General features: G+C 44.5%; 8 protein-coding genes and 1 non-coding gene across 9 annotated transcripts; 5 read left to right on the forward strand and 4 right to left on the reverse strand.

Moving 5' to 3' along the window:
- Positions 1 to 2,221: 2,221 nt before the first annotated feature.
- On the reverse strand, positions 2,222 to 4,693 carry C8R40DRAFT_1173877 (uncharacterized protein; the record flags this gene model as incomplete). Its single annotated transcript, XM_046232085.1, has 8 exons — positions 2,222 to 2,444; positions 2,501 to 2,739; positions 2,793 to 2,999; positions 3,039 to 3,158; positions 3,217 to 3,306; positions 3,365 to 3,471; positions 3,525 to 4,355; positions 4,411 to 4,693. The coding sequence occupies 8 exons, from the start codon at positions 4,691 to 4,693 to the stop codon at positions 2,222 to 2,224; spliced, it is 2,100 nt and encodes a 699-aa protein (XP_046083237.1).
- Positions 4,694 to 9,171: 4,478 nt separating this feature from the next.
- On the forward strand, positions 9,172 to 9,272 carry C8R40DRAFT_t186. Its single transcript has one exon. It is a non-coding gene; the product is annotated as a tRNA-Val (tRNA).
- A 60-nt stretch (positions 9,273 to 9,332) lies between these two features.
- On the reverse strand, positions 9,333 to 11,116 carry C8R40DRAFT_1118551 (uncharacterized protein). Its single transcript, XM_046228698.1, has 2 exons — positions 9,621 to 11,116; positions 9,333 to 9,548 (listed from the first exon to the last, which is right to left on the reverse strand). Exons 1-2 carry the CDS (start codon positions 10,939 to 10,941, stop codon positions 9,454 to 9,456), a joined length of 1,416 nt encoding a protein of 471 aa, XP_046083238.1. The 5' UTR covers positions 10,942 to 11,116; the 3' UTR covers positions 9,333 to 9,453.
- Positions 11,117 to 13,839, reverse strand: C8R40DRAFT_1118556 (uncharacterized protein). Its single transcript, XM_046228699.1, has 2 exons — positions 12,422 to 13,839; positions 11,117 to 12,304 (listed from the first exon to the last, which is right to left on the reverse strand). The coding sequence occupies exons 1-2, from the start codon at positions 13,410 to 13,412 to the stop codon at positions 11,265 to 11,267; spliced, it is 2,031 nt and encodes a 676-aa protein (XP_046083239.1). The 5' UTR covers positions 13,413 to 13,839; the 3' UTR covers positions 11,117 to 11,264.
- A 71-nt stretch (positions 13,840 to 13,910) lies between these two features.
- On the reverse strand, positions 13,911 to 14,743 carry C8R40DRAFT_1010112 (uncharacterized protein; the record flags this gene model as incomplete). The annotated part of the gene is made up of 5 exons (XM_046222842.1): positions 13,911 to 13,955; positions 14,008 to 14,087; positions 14,152 to 14,227; positions 14,552 to 14,584; positions 14,708 to 14,743. Coding segments are annotated over 5 exons (270 nt in total), but the record flags the coding sequence as incomplete, so codon positions are not given.
- Positions 14,744 to 16,619: 1,876 nt separating this feature from the next.
- On the forward strand, positions 16,620 to 17,052 carry C8R40DRAFT_1053238 (hydrophobin 2; the record flags this gene model as incomplete). Its single annotated transcript, XM_046224831.1, has 3 exons — positions 16,620 to 16,870; positions 16,923 to 16,960; positions 17,012 to 17,052. 3 exons carry the CDS (start codon positions 16,620 to 16,622, stop codon positions 17,050 to 17,052), a joined length of 330 nt encoding a protein of 109 aa, XP_046083241.1.
- Positions 17,053 to 18,210: 1,158 nt separating this feature from the next.
- C8R40DRAFT_1173881 (hydrophobin 2) lies at positions 18,211 to 18,652 on the forward strand (the record flags this gene model as incomplete). Its single annotated transcript, XM_046232086.1, has 3 exons — positions 18,211 to 18,461; positions 18,512 to 18,549; positions 18,612 to 18,652. The coding sequence occupies 3 exons, from the start codon at positions 18,211 to 18,213 to the stop codon at positions 18,650 to 18,652; spliced, it is 330 nt and encodes a 109-aa protein (XP_046083242.1).
- A 927-nt stretch (positions 18,653 to 19,579) lies between these two features.
- C8R40DRAFT_1071930 (uncharacterized protein) lies at positions 19,580 to 20,739 on the forward strand (the record flags this gene model as incomplete). The annotated part of the gene is made up of 6 exons (XM_046226399.1): positions 19,580 to 19,731; positions 19,782 to 19,842; positions 19,926 to 19,954; positions 20,015 to 20,260; positions 20,567 to 20,640; positions 20,678 to 20,739. 6 exons carry the CDS (start codon positions 19,580 to 19,582, stop codon positions 20,737 to 20,739), a joined length of 624 nt encoding a protein of 207 aa, XP_046083243.1.
- Positions 20,740 to 23,420: 2,681 nt separating this feature from the next.
- On the forward strand, positions 23,421 to 24,148 carry C8R40DRAFT_506596 (uncharacterized protein). The gene is made up of 3 exons (XM_046235278.1): positions 23,421 to 23,811; positions 23,867 to 23,993; positions 24,050 to 24,148. Exons 1-3 carry the CDS (start codon positions 23,558 to 23,560, stop codon positions 24,104 to 24,106), a joined length of 438 nt encoding a protein of 145 aa, XP_046083244.1. The 5' UTR covers positions 23,421 to 23,557; the 3' UTR covers positions 24,107 to 24,148.
- The last annotated feature ends 3,617 nt before the right edge of the window (positions 24,149 to 27,765 follow it).

The following is a 27,765-nucleotide window of genomic DNA, read 5'->3' on the forward strand; positions in this document are numbered from 1 at the left end:
CAGTAGTGAGATACAAGGTGTCTTGTGTGATAGTAAGAAGGGTATAAAAAGCTGGTAGTGAAGATTGTTTGAACATTCAGATCAATCTTGAGACTCAGACTACATTGATATCAAAAGTAAAAGTATCAGGTGCAGGCAAATCAAAGCACAGAACTAAAAGACATACCAACGATGGAGCAGTCCAAATTTGAACAGGACCGCGTTCACCATTTGTGACAATAGAGTACTTCGCGGTGTAAACACAATGCTTTGCTTGCTCGGTAGTTTGCTTCCTCTGCAGGTGTTTGTTGATGTCACTGACCACCACGGAGCACCCTATACAACGGAACCCCTCTGATCTCTTCGTCCTCTTATGTGTAAGAGGTTCCCTATCAGGTGAGGGAATGTAAGACCTGGGTCAAAATAGGTCTTAGGGTAGGTTTTGGTATGTGGAGGTTTATGTTGTAGCGTGCTAGGAGCAGGCTGGAGCTCGAAGGGAGCTACGAGAACCGCGACCGAGGACGGGAATGACCTAGTAGTGGTTGGAACGACGAGATGGTGACCCTTGAGGGGTTCCTAGGAGGTCCAGGGAGGTCCCTAATGCGTAGGGAGGTTCAGGACGAGTGCGGGACCGTAAGATATTGCGTAGTAGGAGTTGTACTCGCTAGAACGTCAATATAGAGTCGAGTAGGTAGTTTATGCAACGGGGTCTCAAGGGTGTAAGCTCCCGAGAAGGGATCTGCCAGGGAGGGTAGGTCCCTGGGGACTAGGTTTGAGGATGGTCGTCCTCGAGTGTGGGAGGTGGTAACGGAGAAGCAATACGTAGTTCGACGTGAGGGGTAGCTTCGACGTTACCTAGATCGAGGTCCCGAAGCTTACGAAGTAGCTAGGGAGCTCTGGGAGGTTTGGGGAAGGGTAGCTCACCAAGCGGGTAGGCGTTGGGGAGCTTTAGTAATGTTCGAGGGAGCTCGGAGACTCACTCGGAAGGCTTAGACTTGAAGTGAAAGCGTATATTCGGTCGTATAGACGATCAGAGAGACAATAGACAGAAGTAGAGAGAAACAGAGGTAGAGAAACAGAGAGTAGAGAGAATTCCGTATAGGTAGCAGGTACAAAGGGACAGGGACTGGACCTATGTAAAGGGTGTGTGTTCAAAATATACCAAGCTGGCGCTTGGGGACGTTGCGGAGCTACTTAAATAGGTACGGGAAGTGAACAAGGGAACATCAGAACCTAGGGGGCATGAGGCAGATAATCGAGAGAGACAGGCGATCGAGATTGGTACTTAATGGGGCTGGTGTCGGAGGGCTTCGTACGCGTGTCGGAATGGTTGTCCGGACGTTTTCAGGTTACTGTCTTGGGGAGGTGCGTACTGCCTCAGGGACGTCCTGGGGAGGTGGGAGGAGAGTCGGGAATGTGAGAACGTGTGGGCTGATGCTGGTGCTGGTCTGGTTATGGTCAGGGCATGACAGGGAAGGAGAAGACGTTTAACCTTGGAATGTTTACCAGAACCAGCTAGCGGTATACGATGGAATTTGATCAAATGAATTAAAAGTTCTTGTTCGGCAAAACGATGGTAACGATGGTGACCACAGGAGGGCACAGGACATAGGTTTTCGGATTTGGAAAAATGTGGCTGGTGAACAGTATTGAAATGCGTCATAAGCTGGTTCAAGCCAATGAATCTAAACCACAGAAAATGAAAAAGGAGCAGATTGGATTCAAAAGGCAAACTAACTGATGCATGCGTTTACGCATAGGCAAATCCTCATTGAATACACAACTTGGGCAGAAACCAGGAACAAGTGCAATATTGTCAGAAACATGTCCATGGAACTCAGGCAATTGACCGTTAAATCCTGTTCCAGGAGTATATTCATATATTTTTCTGTTTCGATGATCCCGACAGGCAAAAGAGAGATGCTAGTGCCTTCCGGAGGCCGTGAACTGAACGAATCAAATAGGTCCGCGTAATGAGCTAGATGGTGATTGTTGAGCTCCTGACAATCACCAACAATGTCATATAACCTGAAATGGCAGGTAAGTTTGAACCAGTCACCTAGCGATATGATTCATACCAGATTCCGCAGATCGTACAGTATTCAGTCAAGATGCTTTCATCTAGGTTAAAACCATGGAGCTCAGAAAAATGTGCTCTCCAATCCTCTACGTCTTCTGCATCGCATGTTACCCCTGGTGAAATTTGCCATTTACAACAAGTATACATCTTTCTAAAATGTGTCTATAATAGGGTCAGCAGAATCAATCCACGAGAGTAACAGATACTGGCCTTGATCAGATGGGTTATGAACTCTGACCATTGATTGAAAAATTTAGAGCAATGTCCATATTTGCATTCCTGGGGGGTAAACTGTGCTTGAACCTGAGCAGTAGCCTTCTCTGAAAGAACCTTTCGGGTGCAGTGATGGACCTGTTCACCTGGCTTGGTAGTGGATGGCAGGTTCCTGTCGATACATGAATAAGCAAACATATATAGCCATGTAAGAATGGAAATTCTTACGTGAGTATTTGTGAGCAATGAGGACACTTGTTTTCATCGTCAGGTTTTTCTCCAGGATAAAATTTATGATAGAGTATTCGTTCCGGCTGTGAAATAAGAATATTGACCAGTGTGCAATAATCGCTGACAAGATCACCAGTATCAAGATCATTGACCAGACTTAGGAATGAGGATTCAATCCTATATTTGCTGTCATTTGAGTTACCAGCCATCAGGCCTTTGAACAGAATTGGCTCCGACTGTGTTATACTTGAATTCAACAAATTTCATGATAATATAATAAATTACGCACCGGACTGAGCATTTGACGGACAGATGCTTCATCAAAGAATCTTTGACGAGCTTGTTTGATACGTAAACACAATTCTCCCCAATATAGGACACAATGGGTGTTATAGGCTTTGGCGGCAATTCGGCGCAACTCAGCGATTTGAACCTTGACTTCTTCAGATTGTTTGTTAGCTAGCAATTGCCAAATCTTGTTTGTGGCCTGAGGAGGCTAAGTTAAGCATGTCGATATATGTAAAAGTCTGGTTACCTTATCCTTTTCGTTTTGTAACTTGACAAGCTCTGGTTCATTCAAAAGGTTTTCCCTCTCCTTCAACGTAAGATCCATATGTGCATTAGTGTCTCGACCTGATGATACAGCAATAGTTTGCTTAAAATTTGAGAGGTTGCTTGAGGGACAAAACAACCAAACATAGAGCAATGCTTACCCAAAAAAGTTCGACCTTATTTTGGTCTTGATTTCTGCGATTGGATACAGCAGAGAGGTCGGCAGTGATTGTTTTTGACTTGTATTTGTTCTAATAGTTCTGTCAGAATTTGGTCTTGAAAAGGATTGAATTTACGTGCAAAGTAAACTTGAGATTTAGGATCGTGTAACATGAGCGTCTTTCTAGCTGTTTCCCCAAGCTCCACGTCTGCTTTGTTTCCCTGAGATGCATGCAGGTCATAAGGAGTAAGTGGCTCTAAGGATAGAAATGAGATGCATGTGTATAAGCAAGACAGTACTCAAACGTACTTGGGAATCCTGCGGCAATAGACAGTTTATTTAAATGAGAAAGCCATGAACCATGAGTCATTGCCTCAGTATCAGATATTCCTCCTTGTTCCTCCTTTCGAAATACAAGAAGATTCATCACCTCGTTTTGAAGAAGGAGCTTAACACGGGTGGTGTGCGGTCTTTCAGGGCAAAGCAGGCTGTCAACTGAGTGGAAATGAGCAAAAACTGAATCTTGGAATGCAAGACCAAGAAGTGGTAGAATGATGCAGGTCATACGATGCTCTTTGCGAATTTCCAGGGTGAAGAGAACTTTTTGATATCTGTGGTCCACTTCGCAATAACCCTTGACAAGGTTGAGCTGAATGTTGACAACAAGCGAGGGATGGGCTGGATCCTCATCATCAGGGATGAGATAGAAATCAAGGTCACCCCAGGTGAGAGCTTCATTGGAACCATGATAACAACTTGATTCAATGATAGAACCAGGACGAGCAGCTGAAGCAGCAGAGAAAAGGATAAGAAAAGCTATCTGGAGCTGGGTTTGGTGAGAGCGGAAGATGTTTGAGGCTGAATGAAGAGTCTCCATCAGGATCTGAAGACATTGAGGTTCAACGTGCTTCAAATCCCTGATCTTGGTTGAAAGGTTCATAGATGTCTTCAATTCGTCGGACTGAATATAAGTGTTAAGTTGATAGCGGATTGCTGTTGTTGGATGAATGTTCGCATAGCAAGGCCAGAGAGCCAAAAAGGTGTACATGTAACCTCTCAGGGTTTTGTAACGAATGAAAGTAGAGGTGTCTCTACCCTGGAGTGCCGACGCTAGATAGCAGAGAAAGTCCTTCATGTACTCTAAGGTGTGAGAGCGTGAGTGAAAAAGACCGCATACAATCAAATGTCAACATACCAAGGGTAGGCAAAGGGGTCCCTATAACTATTTCTGGAGCCTGAGGAGGTTTTTCAGACTTTCCTTCGTCGAAGAGTTGTTGAAGGTAGGCAGTAAATTGCCTATAATGCTCTTTGACCAAATCGTGGTCACGAATGGTGGGACATGTAAGTTTTTTGTAATGGTGAACATCACGGCTTGAGTCAAAATGAGCTTTAAGGACTGGGTTGTTCCAGAGGCGTTCTTGAAGAACCTCCCCATTGAAACGTTTTCTTTTGTAAGCGAGCCCGGATGTTGCAGCCATTGTGAGCGAAGGAAAGAAAGAGACAGACAGGTAGCCAAACCCCCCCATCGCGAAGGGTACCTCTCAGCCTTAGATGAGTCACCCCATCGCAAAAGGTCCCTCTCTTCAAGCGCACCTTCAGATGAGTTGCCCGAACAAGAAGCGCACCTTCAGATGAGTGACCAATCGAGTGACATCACCGAATGACGAGCATGTTGAGGAGAGGTAGCCACATTGACATAGGTCACAGGTCTCGTGGCCAGCAGCTTGTGAGACGTATATAGGCATTGAGATCTGAAAGAAGAGAGAGGAAGCAAAGGCAATGTGTAACCACAAAGATTTCTCTGAAAATGGAACCGGACGCGCCGCAGCATATCTCAGGCCGTACCCAGCTTTGAGGTGGGTAGTTCATTTTTAGAGTAACCCTTGGGCTACAGCTTGCACAATGCAGTGGGATCTACACAATGACTGCTGACCATTATAATTACAAAAGCACGTTCATAGCAGTGCCCAGAAAAATGCTGTTTCGTGTGTATGCAACCAGTGCTGTCGAACCCTGCGCAAGGAAGGAGCAGTTGGAAAGGTAACATGAGGAAATAGAGGATTTCGAAACGGCCTGAAATTAAACGCATTATAAGAATTACAGAAGTGAGATTGAGCTCAATTATTTACTCACCAAACCTGCTGCTTTCGAGGCAAAAAATTAGGCCTGAGTGTACTCACAGCACGCTTGCTCCCTAAGCTCTTTCCTGTGCCAGCTTAGAAACAGTTGATGCCCACTGGTGCTGAAATGCGCATTGGCAGAGAGACCAGTCAAGATACTTTTCAAAGAGGTGCATGTGTACAAGCATGTATAGGCTTCGTATTCGATCATGACTCGGACGTGAACAGTGGATGCTCAATTAGGCAAGGAAGGGAATTTGGACAGGTTTGCTTTTTTGGGCTTCCGCCTGTTCCCCAGCTTAGCTAGCAAAAAAAAAGGCCCCTGGTTCGAGCCCTGGCACCGAGGTTGCTGGTGTTGGCTTCGGCCTCGTCCAAGTCCCATGAACTTGCCCTGGCAGATTGCTTCCTGATGTCTTCAACGTCCACAGTAATGGCAGGTGGTTTCTCGGTGTGGGCAAGTCTGCTTGACATGACCTTGAGCTAAAGCATTGTCTTCGCATGCGGTGACACGCCTAAATTTTGGCTAGACGTCTATGCTGTGAATTGTGACATTTTCACATATAGATTCATATCAAAAGGACTGTAATTGAGACCCAGATTGACAGTCAAAGTCAATACTGAATCAGTCTAATAAGTTGAAGGGACCATATACCCATACTACCACAAGTTGGTTAGTTTACCCATCCCCGATATGACCTCCGGATAGCAGTCTACCTGTTTGTCAAGCAGGATTATACCAGACTTGGACTACATCCGAAGGATGACCATTCATGTATGACATACCAAGGGTATTCTTATTGGACCTTACACTGGCAGGAGTTTGGAAGAACTTACTCAAGTGACCATGAGCCGAGGATTGACTCGAAATGACTTTCTAGAACTCAGGAATTATCGAATACTCCTTCTAGAACGAGATCATGCATTAATCTAAAAGACTGTGATTTAGTCTAATAGACCAATCAGGTTGCATAGTTGAGGAAAATGACTAGAAGAACGATCAAAGTACTGCGAGGCTCCGAAGACATATCAAATGAATGTCAAAGAGTCCTGACGTAGAAAATATTGAAGAATGCAATTAAATGAATACTATGTGTAACTCCTTTGATAGAGTATAGGCACAATGGGTGTCTATTGAAAGAGAGAAGCAATTAGTTTAATCCAGATGAATCAGATTAATAGGATTAGAATCGAGGAGAGCTGATTTGCCTCCGGACGAGGTGACAAACGATGAAAGTAAGTGTTGAACAGCAATGACAGCCGAACACCATTCGAGTCATTCTCCAAAACAATTAAATTAAATGAATATCAAAGTACCTACCTATGTTTGGAGGTATACTAGAATCTTGGAACCATTATGGACCAAATAAGGACATGAAGATTCAAATTAAATGGTATTTGACTGATTGTAGAAGCTTCCTTGCAGTTCCGAATGTTTATTTTATTAAATTAATTGTACTGTGCAACTCTATATCCTGTATGTATAAATAGCGATCCGATGTATCTGGAATACAAGTGATTTTGGGACGACGTTGCAGTGCTAATCCGTAAAAAGGAAAGACACACTCCCGCCAGACTGAAACCTCTTTGCTAGCAGCCATTCGAGCCCAGCACTTGTGAGTATAGGAACATCATGTTCTGCTCCTTGTGACTGCGAGAAGTATATCCAGTTGTTGGGTATTCTTCGAACTTAGGATCAGTCGTTGGTCTTAAGGGCAAATCACGCTGTGTGGTTGTGCCAGCACATAGTTCTAACCCTCCGAGGGGTCTGTGTGTTTTGGTTTTAATTTACTTTGATTCAAACCCCCAATTCTTGATATACCCATATCAATACAATCAAAGCACAAATCATGTTGAATCTACCTTGATCAAAGGAATATATCGAATCCTAAGAACAATTCAAATTGATTGATCGAAGCTTCTTACTTAGCTCTCAAAGCTTTGCGGAACCTTTGCCAATGCTACCCCTTGCTATTAAATAAATTTGATAGCAGTGAACTCGCATATTGTGTATTAGATTGGTTGGTTGGAGTGCCCATTAGATTCCTTCCTTTCTCTTTCACACAAAAACGAGGCAAGCTCGTTAGCGGGTAGGTCTGAGGTTTTGACCAGTCAGGATGGGGTCATGCAAGTAGACATCCACTGATACAGCTTGTGTGATGGCCTCCTTTAGGGTCCGAGCAACTCCTTGACCAATGTTTACTGTGATCAGATTCTGTTGTATCCCTGGAAGTAGGGCAGAGTAGAAGGGTTTCTTTAAATCAATGTCAGACATCTCAGTCCGACTTCCTGTTACGATTACTTCTTTTTATCTTATTTTTTTTCCTTATCTTGTCTCATCTTTTATCTCCCTTATCTCATATCTTGTCTTATATTGTCTTACATTGTCACCTGACCTATTATTCATGCTTACTGATACAACATGCACTTTATTTACTTATATTAAACACAGCAGTCTCTCAACATGCATGCAGCATATTGATTGAGTCTTTATTACTTACACAATTGCTTTTGACTTTTCGAGATTGTTCATTAGCTATCAATTGCCGAATTTTGTTTGTGGCCTGAGCAGGCTAAGTCAAACATGTTGATATATGTAAAAGTCTGTTACCTCATTCTTTTTGTTTTGTAGCTTGACAAGCTGTGGTTCATTTAAAAGGTTTTCCCCTCAATGTAAGATCTGTAAGTGCATTAGTATCCCAACCTGATGATACAGCAACAGTTTGCTTAAGAGTTGGGATGTTGCTTGAGAGACAAAAATACCAAACATAGAGCAATGCTTACCCAAAAAAGTTCAACCTTATCTTGATCTTAATCCATGTGATTGGATACAGAAGAGAGGTTGGCAGTGATTGTTTTTGACTCATATTTGCTCTAATAGTTCGCATGAATTTAGTCTTGAAAAGGAATGAATTTACATGCAAAGTAAACTTGAGATTTAGGATCAGGTAGTATAAGCATTTTTCTGGCTGTTTCCCCAAGCTCCACAACTACTTTGTTTTTCTAAGATGCAAGCAGGTCATAAGGAGTGATCAGCCCTAAGTATAGAAATGAGATGCTACTGTAAGACCTGGGTCAGAATTGGTCTTATGGGTAAAGTTGGTATAGGTAATTTACACTGTAGTGTGCTAAACACAAGCTGGAGCTCGAAGGGAGCTACAGGAACCATGACAGGGTGTTGTACATAGTTGGAAAGGTCCCTAGTCCTCAGGGTGATGGTGAGGCTGACATCTTGGGAGCTGTTGCGGGTATTGAAGAATATAGGAGGTGTGAAGAGGTAGTGTAAGGGGTTCTTAAGGAGGATGGAAGTGTGAGGGAGGTTTCTGAGGAACTTGGGGAAGCTTGGGGGAAGCAAGAAATGGGTCAGGGCATGACGCCACCTCCCTTCCATCTACAATTTCATGTCCTCTTACCCCATGGATGAGCTATATTGGGCAAATCATCAGTTGCATTGGATTTCTGGTAATTCCCTCAAGTGGGATTTTTTTTTCTGTTTTTATTTTTGGTGGGGATATTCTCCATGGTCCACATTTGTATATGGTTTGATGGTGGTGGTTGGTTATTAAATCTGTCTCAACATTATGCCTATCTTTTCACAGACTTTTATCACCACTCAAAGTTATTGCGTTGTTCTTGCTACTCACCCACAACCAACTTAGTTTCACCTAACCTAGTTGTATGCTACTATTTTAACTCACGTGTGATTTTCATTTGGGTGGGAGCGCGGGGCTAAAGCCCAAACAATTATGATTCAATCACCTCCAAAATTCTTCACTGGACTGATTTTTTTGGTGATTGCTTGTTGAGATGATATTCTTCATGGTCAAATGGATGTATATGGTTCGATGGCGTAGTTGGTTATCGCATCTGTCTAACATGTTTCCACATTTTCATTGAAATGTCCCACAGAAGGTCCCCGGTTCGAGCCCGGGTCGAATCAGTTGTCAGTTTTTGATTTTTTTGAATTCTTTTCGTCTGAATGGATGGATGGATGGATGCCTTTGAACTGTAAGGGGTTTTTTTTTTGCTCAAGACAAAGACACAGTTATATAATACAACAAACAATATTGTACATAACATATAACCAAACAAACAACACATGAAATTTACATCGGAATTGACTAAGGATGGGGAGGAACCAGTGGCGGAGACGGAGCTTCGAGGATGACGATCCCTGAGTTGTTTACATCGACTGTACATTTAAACCCATGCCTATGTATGAAATCCAATCAGTCACAGAGAGAGAGAGAGAGAGAAAGTCACGAAAAGGGAAATACACGCAACTGAGTAAAAGCGTGTATAATCGCAGGTCTCAATTTCGGCATTCCGTTCTTTGAATGATTCCCTTTCCCGACGATGACTCGGAGGAACCGATTCCCTGTACGCAAGACTCCGCGGAACGCTTCTTCGGTTTTGTCGATGGCTTCGGGTACGAGGAGACCATGGACGTCGATGGACGAGGGGTTGCTAGTGGTAGTGGTGGGAATGAGAGCATTATTACTATCATTATTATTATTATTATTTCGTGCCAAATAAAACCTTCTCTTCGCTCTCCCATGCAACTTGTCGATCCTGGCTAAGGTGTCCTTGATCTCGCCAAGCAACATGAACGCCTCTGTTGTGTTTCCTTGGGATCGCGCTCGTACGAGGTCTTTTTCGAGTTGGGTTTTGAGAAAGTGGTGTTCTTTCCAGGCCTGTTTGCGGAGCGCGTCGGCGTGGGTGTAGAGGGAGGTTGGGGAGAGGAGGATAGTGGATTGTTGGGAGGAGGAAGAGGGGGAAAGGGAGTGGGAGTGGGGGTGAAGAGTTGAGAGGTGTAAGGAGGAGGAGGAGGGTGAGGCGGGGTGAGGAGAGGATGTGGTGATGTAAGGAAGAGCTGGAGCGGGTATTGGGACGGGAGAGGTACTTGTGCTTCGGATTGGACGTAGGAGGATAGATTGATCCGCGGGGATAGATAATTCTGGGAGAGAAGATATAGGTAATAACGCGAGAGGGGTTTGTAATTCGTCGTCGTTGTCGTCGTCGTCCTCGGGAATGAGGACACGTGATTGTGGAAGGGGTGTTTGTAGGTCGTCGTTTACGTCGTCTTCGGGGTATTCGGGTTGATATTCTTCTCGTTGGATGCTGGAGGAGGAGGATAACGGGAGAGATAGGGGGAGCGGTGATGATTCTTGAACGTTCTGAGCGGGGGAAACCGGGAGAGGGAGAGTGTCCTCTTCCGTAGTCGATTGATCCACCACCTGTTCCTGTATCCTAGTAAACGACGATCCAGTCCCTTTCGGCCGTTTCGACCTTCGTTCATCGATACTCTCGACCTCCACACTTTCTACCACCAACACGCCCAGAAAACTCCACACGACCATCGCAATCACCTGCCCAAAGCTATCCGTGATAAAATAATCAATACACAGACGTACAGCGTACGATAGGATTGGATCCAACGACGAAGATGAACTGGGTGGTATGCCATTAATCAAATACCTCAAACACGCTCCCTCCCAAACTCCCAATATCGCTGGATACAGCTTTCCTTGTACCATCACAGGTGAGCTGCCGAGTACAAATCGCAGGCACAGTCCGAATATCATTGTGAATAAGATTTCCATTTCCATTTTCAAGGTTTGGTACAAAGAAGTGCGTGCAGTTTACATGTCGAATGCCTCGAGGTACAGGTGAAGTGACGCTCACGTGAGATGAAATCACAACGAGTGATGACCAGGAATCGGAAGAGGCGAAGCAGTGATAGTTAGTCAGAGGAGCAGGATTATACATATACATAATAGTACAGAATAAGGAAAAGTTTTAAGCCAACACCATCCAAACAAAAGAAATATCCAACAGACATAATCAAGATGACCGAATAAAACATAAATTACAGTTGTGCCCTTGACAGAAAATGATAATCAAAGTAAAACTGCAAACGAGACATCTGGGCTTAGCTCTTTCCTTCTTGCACCAACCCACCGTCCTTCTCACGTCGTTCTAGTTCGGGTTTTGACAATTTTATTTTGGATCCCGATCGCTCCTTCAAGTCTTTGTCCTTCTCGCGTTCCTCTCGTTCAGACACAACCCCTGTTTTCGACGACCGATCCTGCTCAGAGCCGAATTTCGACTTTACTGTCTTCGATTTCTTCAGTTTCTTCAGCCTCTGACTCTTTCCGCTTTTTTCTTCATTACCTTCTCCTCCATCGCCGTTCCCACCTTGTCCATCAGTCAATGACGCAGGGGAGTCCGGTATCACTACCACTTTCTCTCTCTCCTTCCCTTTATCCTTTTCCTTGTCCAATCGTCGTTTTTTCATGGTAGGCAATGTCTCTGCCGTTTTTGCGTCGTTGAACTCATCCTTGTCGATATTTCTGTCCATACCCATTCCCCCGCCAACAGCAGGTTCCCTACCAAAACCCATGCCGTCCATATCCATATCTAGACTTAGATCCATCGGGATTGAGATTGAAGACATATTGGGTATGTTTGGAACAGTGGGGATAGCGTGCATCCCAGCCAAGGAGCCGACGCCTCCGAACGACGTCTCCACAGTACGATCGCTTCCGCCGGGACCAGCACCGGAAGCAGACCGAGAAAGAGACCCAGAACCGGGTTCGGCACTGTTGTCGGTTCCGTTAAGGTTACTGAAAACATCCGCAAGCATCTGTCTATCGAATGCCGCAGTGTTACCGACACCAAAGGGATCTGTACCCCGAAAGTTCAAATTCATACCAAGAGGTGAATGATGTGCGATGTGCGACCCAAACCCGCTGTTAGGTCCTCGACTCCAGGATGAGGGATCAGAAGTGGAAGGGACACCGAGACCACCGAGAGCATTACCAGGCGCAGGTGCACTCGATAGAAAATCTAGCCATGTCGTGTCGGAATTCGATAGGCCTGAAGGGAGGTTCAGTTCCGAGACAAAGGCGGATGAAGAAGACGTGGAATCTGGATTCGGAGCTGAGACTGGATTCAGAGATGTAGAGGGACCTTCAAGGAAGATAGTCAGTTAAGACGATCAAAATGCAGAGACTGCGAAGAGAGGAACAGATTCGACGAAACAATGTGTCGAAAGTCAAAAAGTTACAAAAGGAAGAGTCTACTTACCACTACCTTCTCTTGCAGTCGTCGTAGGCCATTCCAGAGTCGAACCAGACTGAGAACTGGATCGACGAAGCAGACCAGGTGTATCTTGCGCACGCGACCCAGAAGGGGGATTCTCTACAGCGTCTAAAAACGCTACGAGGTCGCCTATATCGCTGTCCTTACTTTTGTTCTTGTCTTTATCCTTGTCATCCTTGGCCTTTTCCTTTTCTTTGTCCTTTTCCAATCCTTCTGTTATTGGACGACCCGCAAGACCGACAGCTGTACTAGACGAGCTTCGTCTCCTCATGTCATGGCGATCATGGTCTCTTGAACTAAAAGCATCGCTGGAAATTGGTAGGTCTCTTGGATCCCGTGGAAGCGAAGAACGAGAGTGTCGATGAATCGAGTTGTGTGAATGGGTTGGGTGGGAAGGATGGTGGATATGAGGCGAAAGGGGCTCGCCATGAGCGTGCGCAGCTTGCAACGCAGCCAGCCGCTCTCGTCTCTGGATAAGCTGCTGCTGGTGCTGTTGATGGAGCATCATCTGTTGGTACATCATCCGTGTGCTGATAGCGGGATTTAAGCTTGGGTTCATGTTAGGATTCATGTTGGGGTTGTCGAGGTCGGGAGATCGTGGGTCAAAGTTTCGGGGATCGCGCGGGTCGCGCATGTCACGATTGCCTTCGACACCCAAGTCGACTCCGAGACTGCGTAAAGCGTTAATGGCATCCACGCGGTTCATGCCACGCAAGGTGGTAAGGTCAATAGAACCTCCTCCGCCTCCGAATGCATTAAAACCATTGAAGTCATTAACACCATTGAAAGTACGCGAGTCTCGAATACTATCAAAGTTGAGGTTACCCATACCAAGTCCACGTAACTCGCGGAGGTCACTGATACCATGTAAGTCGCGTAAACTATGACCGTTAAACCCTAGGTCCCGAATATCTCGCATGTTACTGAGACCACCTAGAGCATTGAAAGCAAGAGAGTTTCGACCACCGAATTCCATATGCGATGGAGGAGGAGAAGATGGAGATGAAGATGATGCACCAGCTCGGGCACCTATAGAGGCTATACCGAACAAGTCAAAATTGGGATTAGAATTAGTGTGTGGGTTTGATATGGATGTGTATCCTCCTGATAGTGTATGAGCTGCCCGCTGCTGCTGTAATAACGACGGCTGAACATGCCCAGAAAAGGAAGGCGAATGACTTCGACTTCGAGATTCACGACCGGCGAGATGCGAATGGGATCGTTTGCGTGAGTTTGGATGATGAGAGGATCTGCCTCTGCTTGTTTGGTCTTTAGTAGAGGTGTCTTTGTCTGGGCCGGGTGATCTCGGACGACCGTGAAAATGTAGAGGTGGAGAAGGCGCAGGTATCGGGACGCCTCGGGAAGTAGAAGCCTTAGAATTTGTTTCTTTGCTTTTAGAGCTTGAAGGCTCCTCCTCCTCCTCATCATCATCACCATCGCCCTCACCAATATCATCCAACTTGGTCGCTGAAGCACCTGAAAAGTCGTGTGGAGTGCGACAATCTTTTTCTCCCGAGAACTAAAATGCGTATGAGATTAAATATTGCAAGGACAAGTTATAGGATGCACACCCTGATATGTCTCTTGACAATATCCCGCACATCGGAGGAGGCATATTCATATAATTTTTCGTGTTGCCCTGGTTTTTCGTCTATACACCACGTCGTACATTGCGTTAATTGTCGATTATGAGCAGAATGACAAAAAAGACTCACCAAAGATTATGACCGCAACGTCAACACTGCATAGAACACCCAACTCATATGCCTTTTTGAATAATCCATTTTTTCTCTTCGTAAATGGAGTCGTCGATTCAAGGAGTCGGCAATAGTTGTCGAAGACGTTGACGAGGAATATGATTATTGTGCAGGTAATGCGTTGTTGTTGTGTTCATCATTTTCAACGATGATGAGAGGCAAAAATCCAAGGATAGAATGCAGGCACAACAGCAAAAAGTGAACAGAGCATGTAGAAGAGATAAATTTAGAATTAGCCGCCACAAAAACCCCAAGAACGAGATAAAACGAGAATGCCAAGCCAAAGTTCAGGGCATCCCAAGCCAAAGGATAGCCAAAAATAATCCTTATAAAATCCACGTTGTAAAGTAACGCTCACCTTCAAAAATGTCACTGAGCGGTTCCTTTCGTGCTGTCATGTTTCTGAGTAAGTTTTCATTTCGCAAATAGCATTCGGAAGAGGAGAAGGGGAAAGGTAAGGAATCCCGATGTAAACGAACCCTCTACAGTAGATTTCGGGGAATGAATTACTGACTGTGATAGGCTGAATCTCAATTTTTCTTCTACCCATCCTCCACGGTTCTTCAATCAACAATGCTTTGGAAAAAAGGAGAATGGGGGAGCTGCGAGCTGACTGCACGGACGAGCCAATGGGACCTTCAGCATACAACAGGGTTCAATATTATTCCGAACCTCGGACATTCGGAACCTCGGCCGATGATAGCTCGGCAATGATCCTTGAACAAGCGGCCAGAATTCGCGTTGTTTTCGATCTTCTCATGAATTTTGCACATTTGGGTAAGTATGAATCAAGTTGCACGAAAATGCATATATAGGAGACAAGCAGAAGATGAGCAACTTCTGCAGCTGCTACAACAAATCTCACACCCCAAAGCATCGCTTCACCCCGTTGAATAGTGTATGAAAAACGCGATACCGAGATGCAATTTCTTCAGATTGATGGTGACTTCTACCTTCGCTTGTCGCTCTACAGTGATATTCACACAATCGTTCTATTGCTGCAGTCCTTCTTAAGACTCGTCTACAGCATCGCCATATCTTGTGATTCTTCTGGTGTTCGAGCTGCTGGTCACAACAGCTAGTGGGGAATGTACGTACCGGAGGAGGCTGTAAACCCTATCCAGGCGGCATAGGGTTGTTTTCTGGTGGTGCATTTGCCTCGAGTCATGACCGTTCAACTTTTCGATCATTGCTTCAAGTTTCGGCTTGAGATTGATGACTGGTGAATGTGACTACGAGGAACGACAGCAAGCCGAGGATCATCTCATCTCATCATGAAGTACTACAAAATTACAAGTGGGTCTTAAATCTGCGACGGACAGTCGTAACCAAGTTGGCGTCGGATTCTGGTTGGTTTTTATTGAAAGTGGGGAATGGATTCCTGTTTTCGTCCTGTGCCATATCCTTGTTACATTGTATGTTTTATGATTTGAGCCACAGGTCTGATTAACTTATTTTTGCAACTAGTATGGGGCAATAAGAACCTCGGCGTTCGTTAATAATCGACCCTCCTCGTTCTTACACCTCTGTTCAAAGGATATATGGCTACTTACTGCACCGACGTTTTGAAGGCTTCTCGCGGGCTTTTTGTGTCGGTTTCATGCATGACTCGTGCTGTACACGAATGAAACTGCAGGCTTCGGCGTGCTTGTGAATTTTACGACATGGACTGGATGCTTACGGTGAGCCTTTCCGTAGTTTTTTTTTGGTGTTTCGGTACTTCTGTCATAGAATTGTCAAATTGACTATTAGAACGTTCAACGAGGAGCATCAGGGAGCAATCCCAAAGTTTAAACCCAGTAAAAATCAGAAGGGCAATTGATTATACATAGTGACCTTTGTCTTCGGTAAGGCCATTCAATTCAATGAAATGCATGGAAAACATTCCTTATGTCGGTTTTTGTGATGTATAGCAAGCTTCTTAGACCTTCTCCGATATGCCTTGATACGCTATGGACATAGCATCATAGATAGAGTCAGGAATCAGGATCCAGTATTGTCTTCACCAGGTCTTCACTATAACCTGCTTCAACTGTGACGACAAGACCTGACAGGACTCAGAAACATCGTCAGAAATATCGTCACAATACTGTGATACCTGACCACCCCGTTCTGACAGGCGGGCTTCAATTTTCACCCTTTTCACCTCATGTATGTATAGACTTGATCTGTATTTGGATTATTTTTTTTCGACAGAAACTCGACGACGCGGAGAGGTTTGACTAAAAATCCGTCGCTCGGATAATAAAAATTCTCACCATCGTACTTGCAGAACATGCCCGGTGACAATGTTCATCGATTACCCTTAGGTTTATGGCAGCCGCTTGGAAGGAAAGGACAAAGATATAAAAGCTAGGCAAAAACCCTTGAAATTCCTCACTCGAACAGTCCACATCATCGTTCAAGTACTTCTCTCTACCCTCATCATGCAGTTCAAATTCGCCTTTGTCTCCGCTGTTCTCGCTACCCTTGCGGTCGCCACACCTGCTCCTCGTGGTGAGCCGGCCAGCAGTTGCAGTACCGGTCCTGTCCAGTGCTGCGATAGCACCCAGACTGCCAACAGCGCTAGCGCGACCGCTCTACTTGGCCTCCTCGGCATTGTTCTCCAAGATTTGAACGTGCTGGTCGGTCTCACCTGTTCCCCCATTACTGTCATCGGTGCTTCTGGTAGCAGCTGGTAAGCTCCTACTCATGTATGGCAAAAACACATTATTAACGGATGTGTACAGCTCTGCGCAGGCTGTCTGCTGTGAAGATAACAGCCACGGTATGATTATACGTCTTACTTCCTTCATATCGTTTTGACTGTTTTCTATAGGTGGACTCATTTCCATCGGCTGTGTTCCCGTCACTCTTTGAGGACCTGAAACTTGCCCTAGGCTAGACGCGAAAGCTCATACCCTCTTTTCGCGATTTTCATGCTGTGTTTGCCATACCCGTTTATTCTCGCTGGTTTTTGTCGTAATGATAGGGAGTGGGAAGTTGTGAAGGGTCATCTTAAACAATGGGTAGTAGGCCAATGCAATTGCTATTTGTGTTGGAACATCAATCCACGGCTCTTCAATGAAATCTGTGAGTTTCGGGTCCACCTCATAGCGAGGTAAAAACTTTCAGAAGAAGTTGAAACGCTGGACAAGCATTCGTACCTTTGGCGGTATCGAACGAGATGCACTTGCGTAAGTTGAACCTAAGTAATCAACTTAATCAGGTTTTACCCCGACCGATACACGTAGTTAGATTTTCGGAAGTGAATCACTAGGCTAACAATAACCTTCCTGTATACAGTCTAGTCCTATGTAGGTGCTATATAAGGTGATAGTAGAATAGCCACAGCAGTCTACAGAAGTTCGACATAGACAGCCTAGTGGTGGACTATTAGTGTGACTGATGTCGCTTTGTGGACAGTATAGTAATTCCATGAAGCTTACTGACCCCTTCACAAATGAGATCCAGAATAACAGAGAATAACGGTGCACTTCAAGTTCACCAGCCTTCAGCATCCTTGAGATCTACTCTGCAGCATGTTTCAGTGACATTGAAATTATTGTCGCTTAGTAGTGATGGGAAGCGAATGTAGGGAGGTTCAATCTCGTCAGTGTTTAGATCCAAGATCATTCTGTCTGTTGAAAAACTTGCACCTCTGGTAATCATGCCAAGCTCGTAAGTACGAACAATAATATGCTGTCGTACGTTTCTTTCTTCAAAACGTAAGCGCATCGAGAGACGATTGATCTGACACCCACATAGATTATCCACCAAGTATTCTAGTCACCCTGTATGCGGCGTCCTTCTGCCATTCGTTGCTTGTTAGTTTCAAGTCTTAGTGGCTCTCGGGCAAGTTCTTTGTCAACACAATGATATTCGGGTCCTGAAGCATCGCGAAAAAATTCCACTCAAACCATATTACGGACATACCTGGTCCCTACTGGACCGCTTTGGAAAGGTATAAAAGTTGAACAGAGCTACAGGATACCCCTCACTCGAACAAGTAACGTTCAAGTACTCCCCAGCTTGATCATGCAGTTCAAACTTGCCTTCGTTTCCATCGCTCTTGCTACTCTTGCGGTCGCCACGCCTGCTCCCCGCAGTGAGCCGGCCGGCAGCTGTAGTACAGGCCCTATTCAGTGTTGTGAAAGCCTCCAGCAGTCCACCGATCCCAGTGTCGCTGGACTTCTTGGCCTCCTCGGTATTGTGCTCCAAGGTGTTGACGTTTTGGTCGGGCTCACCTGCTCTCCCATCACCATCATCGGTCTTGAAAATGGTGGATGGTAGGCTTATCTATTCAGTTCGTTTGGAGGTGTGCTAACGATGGCCGCAGCTCTGCACAGGCCGTCTGCTGTGAGGACAACAGCAACGGTACGATGATTGATGCCTTTTGCTTTTTCCCCAGTTGCTTCGGTTCTGATTCTTGTTTACAGGTGGACTCATTTCCATTGGGTGTCTTCCCGTCACTCTCTGACCGTACTTGGTGAAAGTCGCATGAACGAGCTCGTTGTAGTAGGCTTCGCGGTTAGGGAGTCATTTTCTGGACTCAGATTACTTGACGACGTTGTGCTGCAGAATGAGCAAACTTTTGTTTTGTGTTGATGTGTCAGTATGCCTATGCGAAATTCGTTTTTGTCTAACCGAAAAACACGTATATTTCTCAGAACGCACCGGTTGAGTTCTGCATCAATGGGTGGCAAATGACGTTAACGAAAGTACAAACCCCGGATCTTCAAGTTCATTTGCGTCAGATTGAAAATCCACAATCTATCATACAACCTCTTATTCTTTCAAGTTCTTTCAAGCGACGTGGTGTTCCGGCAGTACAAATTCCCATTGGGAAATATATCCGGTGAATCTTCACTGCGAAGTTCGAGTCTGTGGTGGTTGAACGAGCCGCTGGAAGCTTTGGCGCCAGATCATCTCAAACATATGCGCGATACCGTTTACATAGTTGTTGAACGAGTTCGAAGATCTACAAACCCCAAATTAGGTGTTATGCTCGAATCAGTTGCACCACCACAACACAACATATTCTTCAAGTTCCGGGTATTGCGCTTAGGACAAAATCCATCACTGAATAAATGTGCCATTTCTATGAGTGGTCCAGTGCAGCGCCGTCTATGAGACCTAGAGTTACCATACATCACACGTGAAATCTCTTGCTTGCCGCTTGCTGAGTACTATCGCTGAGTTCCTATCCATTCGCGTTCAAAGTTGTTGAATTTCGTGAGTTCCTTGTGGATTCTTGTCATCAGACTGTTTTCGTACTTGTCTCCCCTCTAATTTACTTCCGTTTCAACCCATAGATACCTCAAATCCGACTTATTTTTGGGTCCTCCCCGTCACCATCACAGAACAAAGTTCGCTGATTCATTGGGATCCTCTCAGCCCTCTCCTCATGCACCGGATGTTCCTTCCGCACGCAGCCAAACTGAACATCCAATTTGACACGTTATGTGGGCAAGGACTCCTCCAGGGGCTCAAACCGGGCCACTCCAAATCCGAATCGTGCCTACTCCCTCCAAAAGCAGGAGCTCATCCCCCTAAATTGTGAGTGCTTGCCTTTGATTGTATGTATAGCGATTCATCAGCTTTTGAAGATCCCAAGCTATGCGAGTCTTAGCTAACGCTGAATTATCTGAAAAAGTTGTAAAGGTTGAGGTGAAGCATGTCTCCTGGTCGTAGGAATGCCACCGTGCTTATCTATCATCCATGGCCATCCCTGTCGACTTGCTCGCATATAGGATTATGGATTTGGAAAGCAACTTGACCGGTGAGAGTGTTCTTTCAAGATGACTCCAATGCTTACTTAGTGCCATCTCGTCTTTCATAGATCGTCGAAGGGTCGAGGCAGGTTGCCTGCCCCAGCCTGCCCCTCCTCTCCCCTCCTGACCCTCCTCTCCCCTCCTGACCCTCCTCTCCCCTCCTCTCCTTCTCTGAACAGCTCTGAACATGTTTCCACTGTGCTTCAACAAGTCAACAGTTCTCCCATCGGCGCTACGGGCTCCAACCGGCTCCCCAGCATCATTCGTTGCTACATACATAGCTTCCACAGCGCCTCAGCCTTCAGCGGAACATGGTCAGATCATCGTTGTTGCCATCACCCCTTCCTGGTTCAGCACGGTCCCAGGCCGGGCACAGAACATTTGCAGTACCATATGCAGTGACATGTGCAGTAGTCCTGCAGTGACATATGCAGTGACATGCAGTAGCACTGCAGTTACTCAAATATATATGTAAATAGATGATCCTCCACTGTACAAAATATATCCCATTCTATAAATGCTTTGTATGACAATAACAGGGAGTATAATGGCCTGTAGGGGCTGAATGGATATGTGAATATTTGATTGAAATTGGATAGTGATCTCATTATTCTGTCAAGTCTGATGCCAGGTTTCTTGGCATTGATTCTCAATGCAGGCTTTCTGTATCTTGTATCATTAAAATTTCAGCTTTGTAAGTAATATCCTCTTGTACTACAATATGATACCAGCTGGTGTTCACAAACCTGGTATAATTCCAAATTCCACCATCAATAATTTGGGTGGATTTTGAAAGCAGTGGATAAATGATGACAATTTGGCCAAGGAGAACTCCGAAAAGCAAAAAAGTATAACAATACACATACTGTCCTCTAGAATTTTCCAATCAAAGTATTTCTTATATCAAGTATCTCCTACAGTTTAAGTTGTTTTTGTAAGTCTTTGACCAGTGTTTATACATGGCCCTGTGACTCTTGGTTAGGTTCTTCAACCTAAATCTGGCAATACCATGAGATTGCAAGAATATTTCCATCATGTCTTTTATATGATGTTTCAGAACCATTGGCCAAAATCAGCAATGTAACTTCCTCCCCTTCATAATCTTAACTATCCACAAATGACCCAGAATAAACTCCACATTTCAGTGCCAACAGTGCTTAATTTGTGAGAATTAGGGGGATAGTAGCTTCACAATATTGGTGGCTCAATGATTTTCCAAAGGCCGTATTCAAAATACATGTGGTGCATAGAGACACTCAGAGCCTTGTGATTGAATGCAGGATTTCAGTCCCCAATAATTTCAATGCAAAGGTACAGAGCCCTATTGCCCACAGTGAGACTGCAAGTAAGTGCAGGAACAATGCAGGTGAATGCAGTAACAGTGTAGGTAAGGTGCAGGCTGATGCAGTCACAGTGCAGGTAAGGTGCAGATGCATCTGCAAAACCTGGATATTCGGCTAAGGTCTGAGAGCAGATCCCAGCAGATCCCAGTGCTGAAAGCACTGAAAGCAGTATGCTCTGAGTGCTTTCACTGCTGGGAAGTGCTCCCAACTGCTTTCGGACCCTTAGCCGAAAATACAGGTTTTGCAGATGTGTGTGCAGTTACAGTGCAGATGAGGTGCAGGTATGTGCAGTTACAGTGCAGTTGCATGCAGTCACAATGCAGATGTGTGCAGTTACAGTCCAGGCAAATGCATTCAAAAGGTAGGAGCATGCAGATGCATCTGTACATCTTAGATTTCTGTCTAAGAGACTGACTGCACTTCCCAGCACCGAAGTGGTTTCTAGAAATTGCTTTCAGTGCTTTGGCCAGACAGTGCTTGTTAGGGAAGTACTTTGTGCATAGGACCAGCGGACAGTTACATAAATGGTGTTATTATCTTATGCTGTGCAGTAGCAGATACATCATGCCAACAGCAATGTCGAGTCCCTTAGTTGCTTCAACACAGGTTTTGCAGATAATATGAATGGGTGAGTACAGTGAAGTGCTTGTGACATACATAATTAAGCATATAGGATTTACATACATCTGTAAACCAAGCAATATATCAACTCAATGTGCATAGACGTATCCTGAAATAGTTGAACATGCAGCAAAAATGAATTCAAAATAGCATAACATAATTAGACAAAATACATATAAATGCCGGCATTTATATGCCATAAGTGTGATGCAGGTGCATGCAGATACCATGCAGTGACTGTCACTGCAGGTGATACTGCAAATGCTAGTGGCCCTCCCAGGCCGGAACTCACGAAACGTCAAACAGATTCATCGCAATCAAGTACTTTTGTGCTTGCGCAGGCTCAAAATTCAAGCTTACTGTGAAAGTCATTGCCAGGACTGACTCCTGATCTCGTGGGGATTATCTCAGTACAATGTTTCCGAACTTGTATATATTTATGAATGGATGGCAAGATAGCTCTAAGCAGGAGAAAAATATCTTATAATTGGAGGGACGTCCCTACTGTATCGCAGTCAAATGTGAGTCTATGTGAGTCTTATTACCCCAGTGTTAATTACTCGTTGTGCCAACTTGATGAGGGTGATAGAGAGCTGCCTAGTTGGTATGCAATAAAACGACTGCTCCTTGCATGAACATATTTAAACTAGCTCAATCGTTTCGGTATGAAAATTGAGATTCGACCTGTCCTTTCATGTGTCATGGTGTGATTCAAGATCGACACTAGATCGACGTCTTCTCTCATGTTCTCCTTTGCAAATCTTCATGACTCCTGCTGACCAGGAATGCATAATATAAATGTTTCGACGAATAACCTCCTCAGGCCTACTGTTAACAGAGCATCTAAGTTCGTCCCATACTTGTAAATCCTCGTTTCATGCAACCGATACATTCACGTGACTGAACTGAACTCCTTATCCGAAGGCGACGGCGCGTATCAGCACATACCACATCAGGGGGCTGTTGAACACCGCATTTTTTCCTTCCTTCCTTCCCCTCTGCTGGTCAGAGGTACTCTTCGTACATGTTTAGGACACTCTCAACTATGTTTCTGTGCTCTCTATCAATCATTTCTGGGTCTCTGCACATGCTTGCTTCTATTCCAACCTCCTGTGCTGCCCCGAGCAAAGTTTCCCCTCAAAATTGCGCTGCTTCGAGCATTTCTGATCATGAATCCTCCATTGCTCAACCTACAAGTAATCGTTCAACGGATTCATTGGCTCCCCTTGTTGCACGAGTGGCACCTATGAGAGCAGAAACCAAGGTCAGCAGTTTCCATGTGTGACTTATTTCACTGATATAACAAATGAGAACGACTGAAGGAAAACTGGATGATTGGCTTTTGGCCCACTAGAGTTACTCCTGAAGACGAGAAGTACTATTTCCGTGAGTTCCTTGCAGCAAAATGTTTCCTTTTGTATGTTCAAGCTGTTCAATCATTTTTCAGAAAGTGGCAATCTCAACAAATATCTTGCTTACAATTTGGTCTCTGATTTGGATCGCAAACCCATAAAAGGAAAATGTAATGCCGGAGTGTATGCATCTGCACTATCGTATGGTGGCTACCGCCCAGATCAGTTGGTGGTCAAAGTTCTGCGGCAGGTACTAATCCGCGATCGAATTGACGATAAGGCGTACGGGGAAGCCATGGCGCTGAAACTCGCTGGGCTATATGTTACCTCTGGGAAAGAAGTATTGACAAGGCGGAATTGCTTTGGTTTCACGTTGTCAACGTCCCGTCCTGCTATTATCATGAAAAAAGTAGAGGGTATGCCAGTGGTGAAGACTTCGACATGGATCCGCGCGAACAATGCAACAAGGAATAAAATGGTGAATGACATCAAGAAGCGTATCAAAGTCCAATTGATGGACCTTGCACTTTCACACAGAATTCTTTATAAGTATATACACATACTGGTATTCTATCTTGAGTGAAATCTCATTTCCCTTTTGCAGTGATTTTAATTTTGGAAATATCCACGTAGTTTTGGACAACAATGGAACTTTGAAGGAGGCGAAACTCCTTGATTATGGCTATCCTGGGCTGATTGCTATCGATCCGACAACGAAAAAGGAGGTCCTTGTAAGCTTCTTTCGTCTGCTTGCTGTCGAAATCTTATACTTTTCTCTTCAACACAGGAAGATTATTTCGAGCGGCGTTGGGCTTGGGGGTGGCCCCGCTATAAAGAAAATTGATAGATATCTACTGTATCTTTATCCATTGGCGTTTCCACATCTATGTATCTCTGATGCGGAAGATTCTCAACATTAAACTTTGTTCAGCTGCCTGCATGAATCCTTGGACTCTTTGACTCTCCCTTCAACGCTTCCAAGTTGAACATCAATTTTTGCTGCGTAAACAGCGTATTAAAATATTTTTGGCATAGCATACAATTCGACTCGAAATTCAGACAAGTGGTCCTCATACAAATACTCTCATCGCCGGGCGGGTTTACTCCCCGGCATGATATCGTTGCGTAGCGAATCCCGCGAAGTCCAATAGTGTGATATCAAGTCTAGGGCGCATGTGGGTATAAATCCAAAAGGAATAACATTGTTGAGTGTATATTATTTGGATTCCTTTTCGCACTTGCAGGCACGGTCGGTTGCCACAGAGAAAAGAAGATATTGAAACATCAGAAGAAGGTAGAGATAGAATATATAAAGCATAGGAACTTTCCGCGGCCGAAAGTTGGGACTTTGAAGATAATTTTTATCGGATGCCAGAGCACTTCAAGGAAGCCAGAAGAACTTAACATTAGCGCCACTGGGAGTACGCAGTGTGAACTTTCACTTGACCCAAGTTTTGACCCCCCCGCCCCCAACAGTGAGCTTGAGAATCACTTGGATTAACCTGAATGACAAATTCAGGAATCAGACAAATCGGATGAAAACTCGAAGAGAAATTAGAGTGGTAAAGGTAGACTGCGCTAACCAGGCAGTGAAAACAAGGTACTATCATTCAAGCTTTCCAAACCGGGAATTATCTACAAGTTCTAGGAAGAAGATTGTGAGAATGAATACCCAAAGACTCAGGACTTCCGACTCAAATAGAAAAGTATACCGTCATGGTTAGAAAAGCACAAGCAATGAGCGAAACGGGCAATCTTTACCCCTGGGCCCTGGCACCCACCTGGCGCGCGCGCTATAAAGGTAAACATTAGTATACTATAAGAGGTATGATTTTCTCGAGAGGAACTCCATTGTCATGCGTACACAGAACTCTGGAGTCTGAAGCAATGAGAAACATCGATGGACAGGAACATCTTGAACATCGTCACATTTCAGAATCTTATGAAGAATTCCTGAGTTCGTTCAAGGAACTCACTAGAATACACCGTCTAGGAACGACCTGGAACTTCAACCGCGAGCCTGAATATATGTTAACTATGTGTTTATACAATGATATACACAGTAAGACTACGTACTCTCTTGTATTTTTCACCGGTACCGCAAAGAATTGAGATTATATTCAATATAATTTTGATAGTCATAGTTTCTCAGAAGTCAAAGTCATTGGTCTCAGAGGCTCGTAGTGCGTTGATAGTCCCGGACAAGGTTTGAAAATGTGTGGACAGGTTTGAACAGCAGATTCAAGATTTCCGGAGCTACATATGTACTGGAGAACTTGAAGGGGAAGCGGAGAAGGGGTCCAGGGAGAGGATTAACGAGAGTCCCAGTGGTGCTCAAGCTCATCCAAAATGTAGAGAATTGATATTTATCATCCCTTTTGACGACTCGGAGCTGTAGTAATATGTATAAAGAGAGGAGTCCGGACAGCGTGCGAGTGGCTGCAAGTACGAGTAGTAAAGAGTAGGGATTTGACAGTCGAATGAGTCGGGGTGAACGACAACCCGGAGTAGCACTTACTCACTCAATGTGGTACATACTGCATTGCATTGTACTTCCGTACCATTTTTTCCATATCAAATTTCGAAAATTTCGGAAATGAGATGCAAGGCTGATGAAGAGGAAATCTACTTAGTTGAATGAAGCGCTCGAAATTTCATGTTTCTAGAAAATCATTCCTAGTATGAAGCAGTTCGCGGCTAACTCAATTCTCCGAGAACGAAAAACTCTTGTGTAATTTATCTTGAAGCACAGCGAAAAAAAACAAAAGACTTAGATTGAACGGGGAGTCAATGGCATAAGGAACAAGGATTGTATTAGCAATCGTCCGGCAGCGTTCCGAGTCTTTGGGCGTTTTTTTTCGAACTTGTATTGCAAGCTTTTCAGGCGTTTTTCCAAGCCTAACATTCCTAGACAATGTACACGTTCTTCACGCGTTTTCTCCGGGTGATCTGATTCAGTGGGGTCAATAATTGACCATGGAATGAGTAGTATCTCTGGTATTTCAACGTGTGTCTGTTATTATACAGTGAACATGAGGAGTCAACGATTTCAAGGCGTTCAAATTCAGTGAATGAGATACCATGATGGTTCAAACCTTCAACCCCAAATTAAAGCGCCAATATATGCATTATGTGAACCATGAGGACTCAACGTTGAAACAAGGGTATTACTTTTGAAAAGGAATGTCATTATACTGACAACATACTTAGCGCTATTACATAGCATGACATTGAAGTACATTGGGGACGTTGAAGTCTATACTGCAAAGAAGGGGGGAATCTGATCTGCACTCCACGAGTCCATGACGCTAGGCGTCGAGGAGTCTGACTGAGCGCTCGTATCGTATGTAGTACGGTATCCAAGGTTTTTGAGTTAGTAATTCTAACGTACCGAATGTTTTCTGCTGATGCAAATTCACCTCGCATAGTACATATACTGTGCAAAAGTGTGAGTGTGCACGGCGGAATAGAGTCAATGCACGCAACCTGCACACCTTTTGACACCAACTGATATAGATACAACCTTTATTAGTACACCTTTAGCACCTTCGCACCTTCATAAGTTGCCTTTGACGGCGTCAATACGGGACTCAGAGAGACAGGGGCAGGAGAAGACAGGGAGGATAAGACTCGAAATGCTGTAGCTCTGGAGCGTGTTCTCTTTGAAACTTGAGGACATCTATGTAGGTAATGTTTACTGACGCTGCGAATGAGATGTGATATACTCGGTGGAATATCAATTAGATTGAGGTTCAGAGAGTTATTTTTTGTTGAAGACGTACCGAGAGCGCGTTAATTCATGCGGATGATGGATATGGGTTATTAAAAAGTCGATGATTCGGATGATAGATTGGGATATGAATATCGCAATTGATAACGGAGTATTAGCTAGGAGATGGTGAAGAGAACGAGTCAAGAGATAGTAGAAGAGGTCGAATGAAGGAATAGAGAAGAGGATGAGCGAAGACATAAAAAGAGAAAGATAGATGATCGGAGAACGACTCGGAGGGACAAGAGAGGCCGATAGAGAATCATACTTACTCATCGCTGATCATGGTAGCAGAGGTTTTTGAGTGGAACTTTGGAACTATGGGAATTGAGTCTTGGAAACATTTCGGAATCAGATATCAGGCCAGTACCATTCAATGTATGTGCGCCGGCGGCCATCTGAACTCGAAGCCCTTCCTTTCTTTCAATCTTGAAATATTCTTCATGTTCCTTGTATATTCTTGCCATATATTCCATGCGTGTTCTTGGGTACGTTCCTCTCACGAGTATTCTGAACCATCAGTAATAATATCCTTGATGTCTTTGATATATGATAAATGATATCCGACTCTGCAAAGTCGCGGAAAGGGAAGTGAATGATCCACCCACGGTTTCGCCACTTACTGCACCCTATTCAACCGGGAAACGCTCAAACGAACGTCATAAGTAAACGCCCACACGCAACAAAAAAACCTACTGGAGTAGTAAGCACAGGAACGATGACATTATAGGGAG

This window comes from Lentinula edodes (genome assembly GCF_021015755.1).
Source record: "Lentinula edodes strain Le(Bin) 0899 ss11 chromosome Unknown C8R40scaffold_33, whole genome shotgun sequence".
Lineage (NCBI taxonomy): Eukaryota > Fungi > Basidiomycota > Agaricomycetes > Agaricales > Omphalotaceae > Lentinula > Lentinula edodes.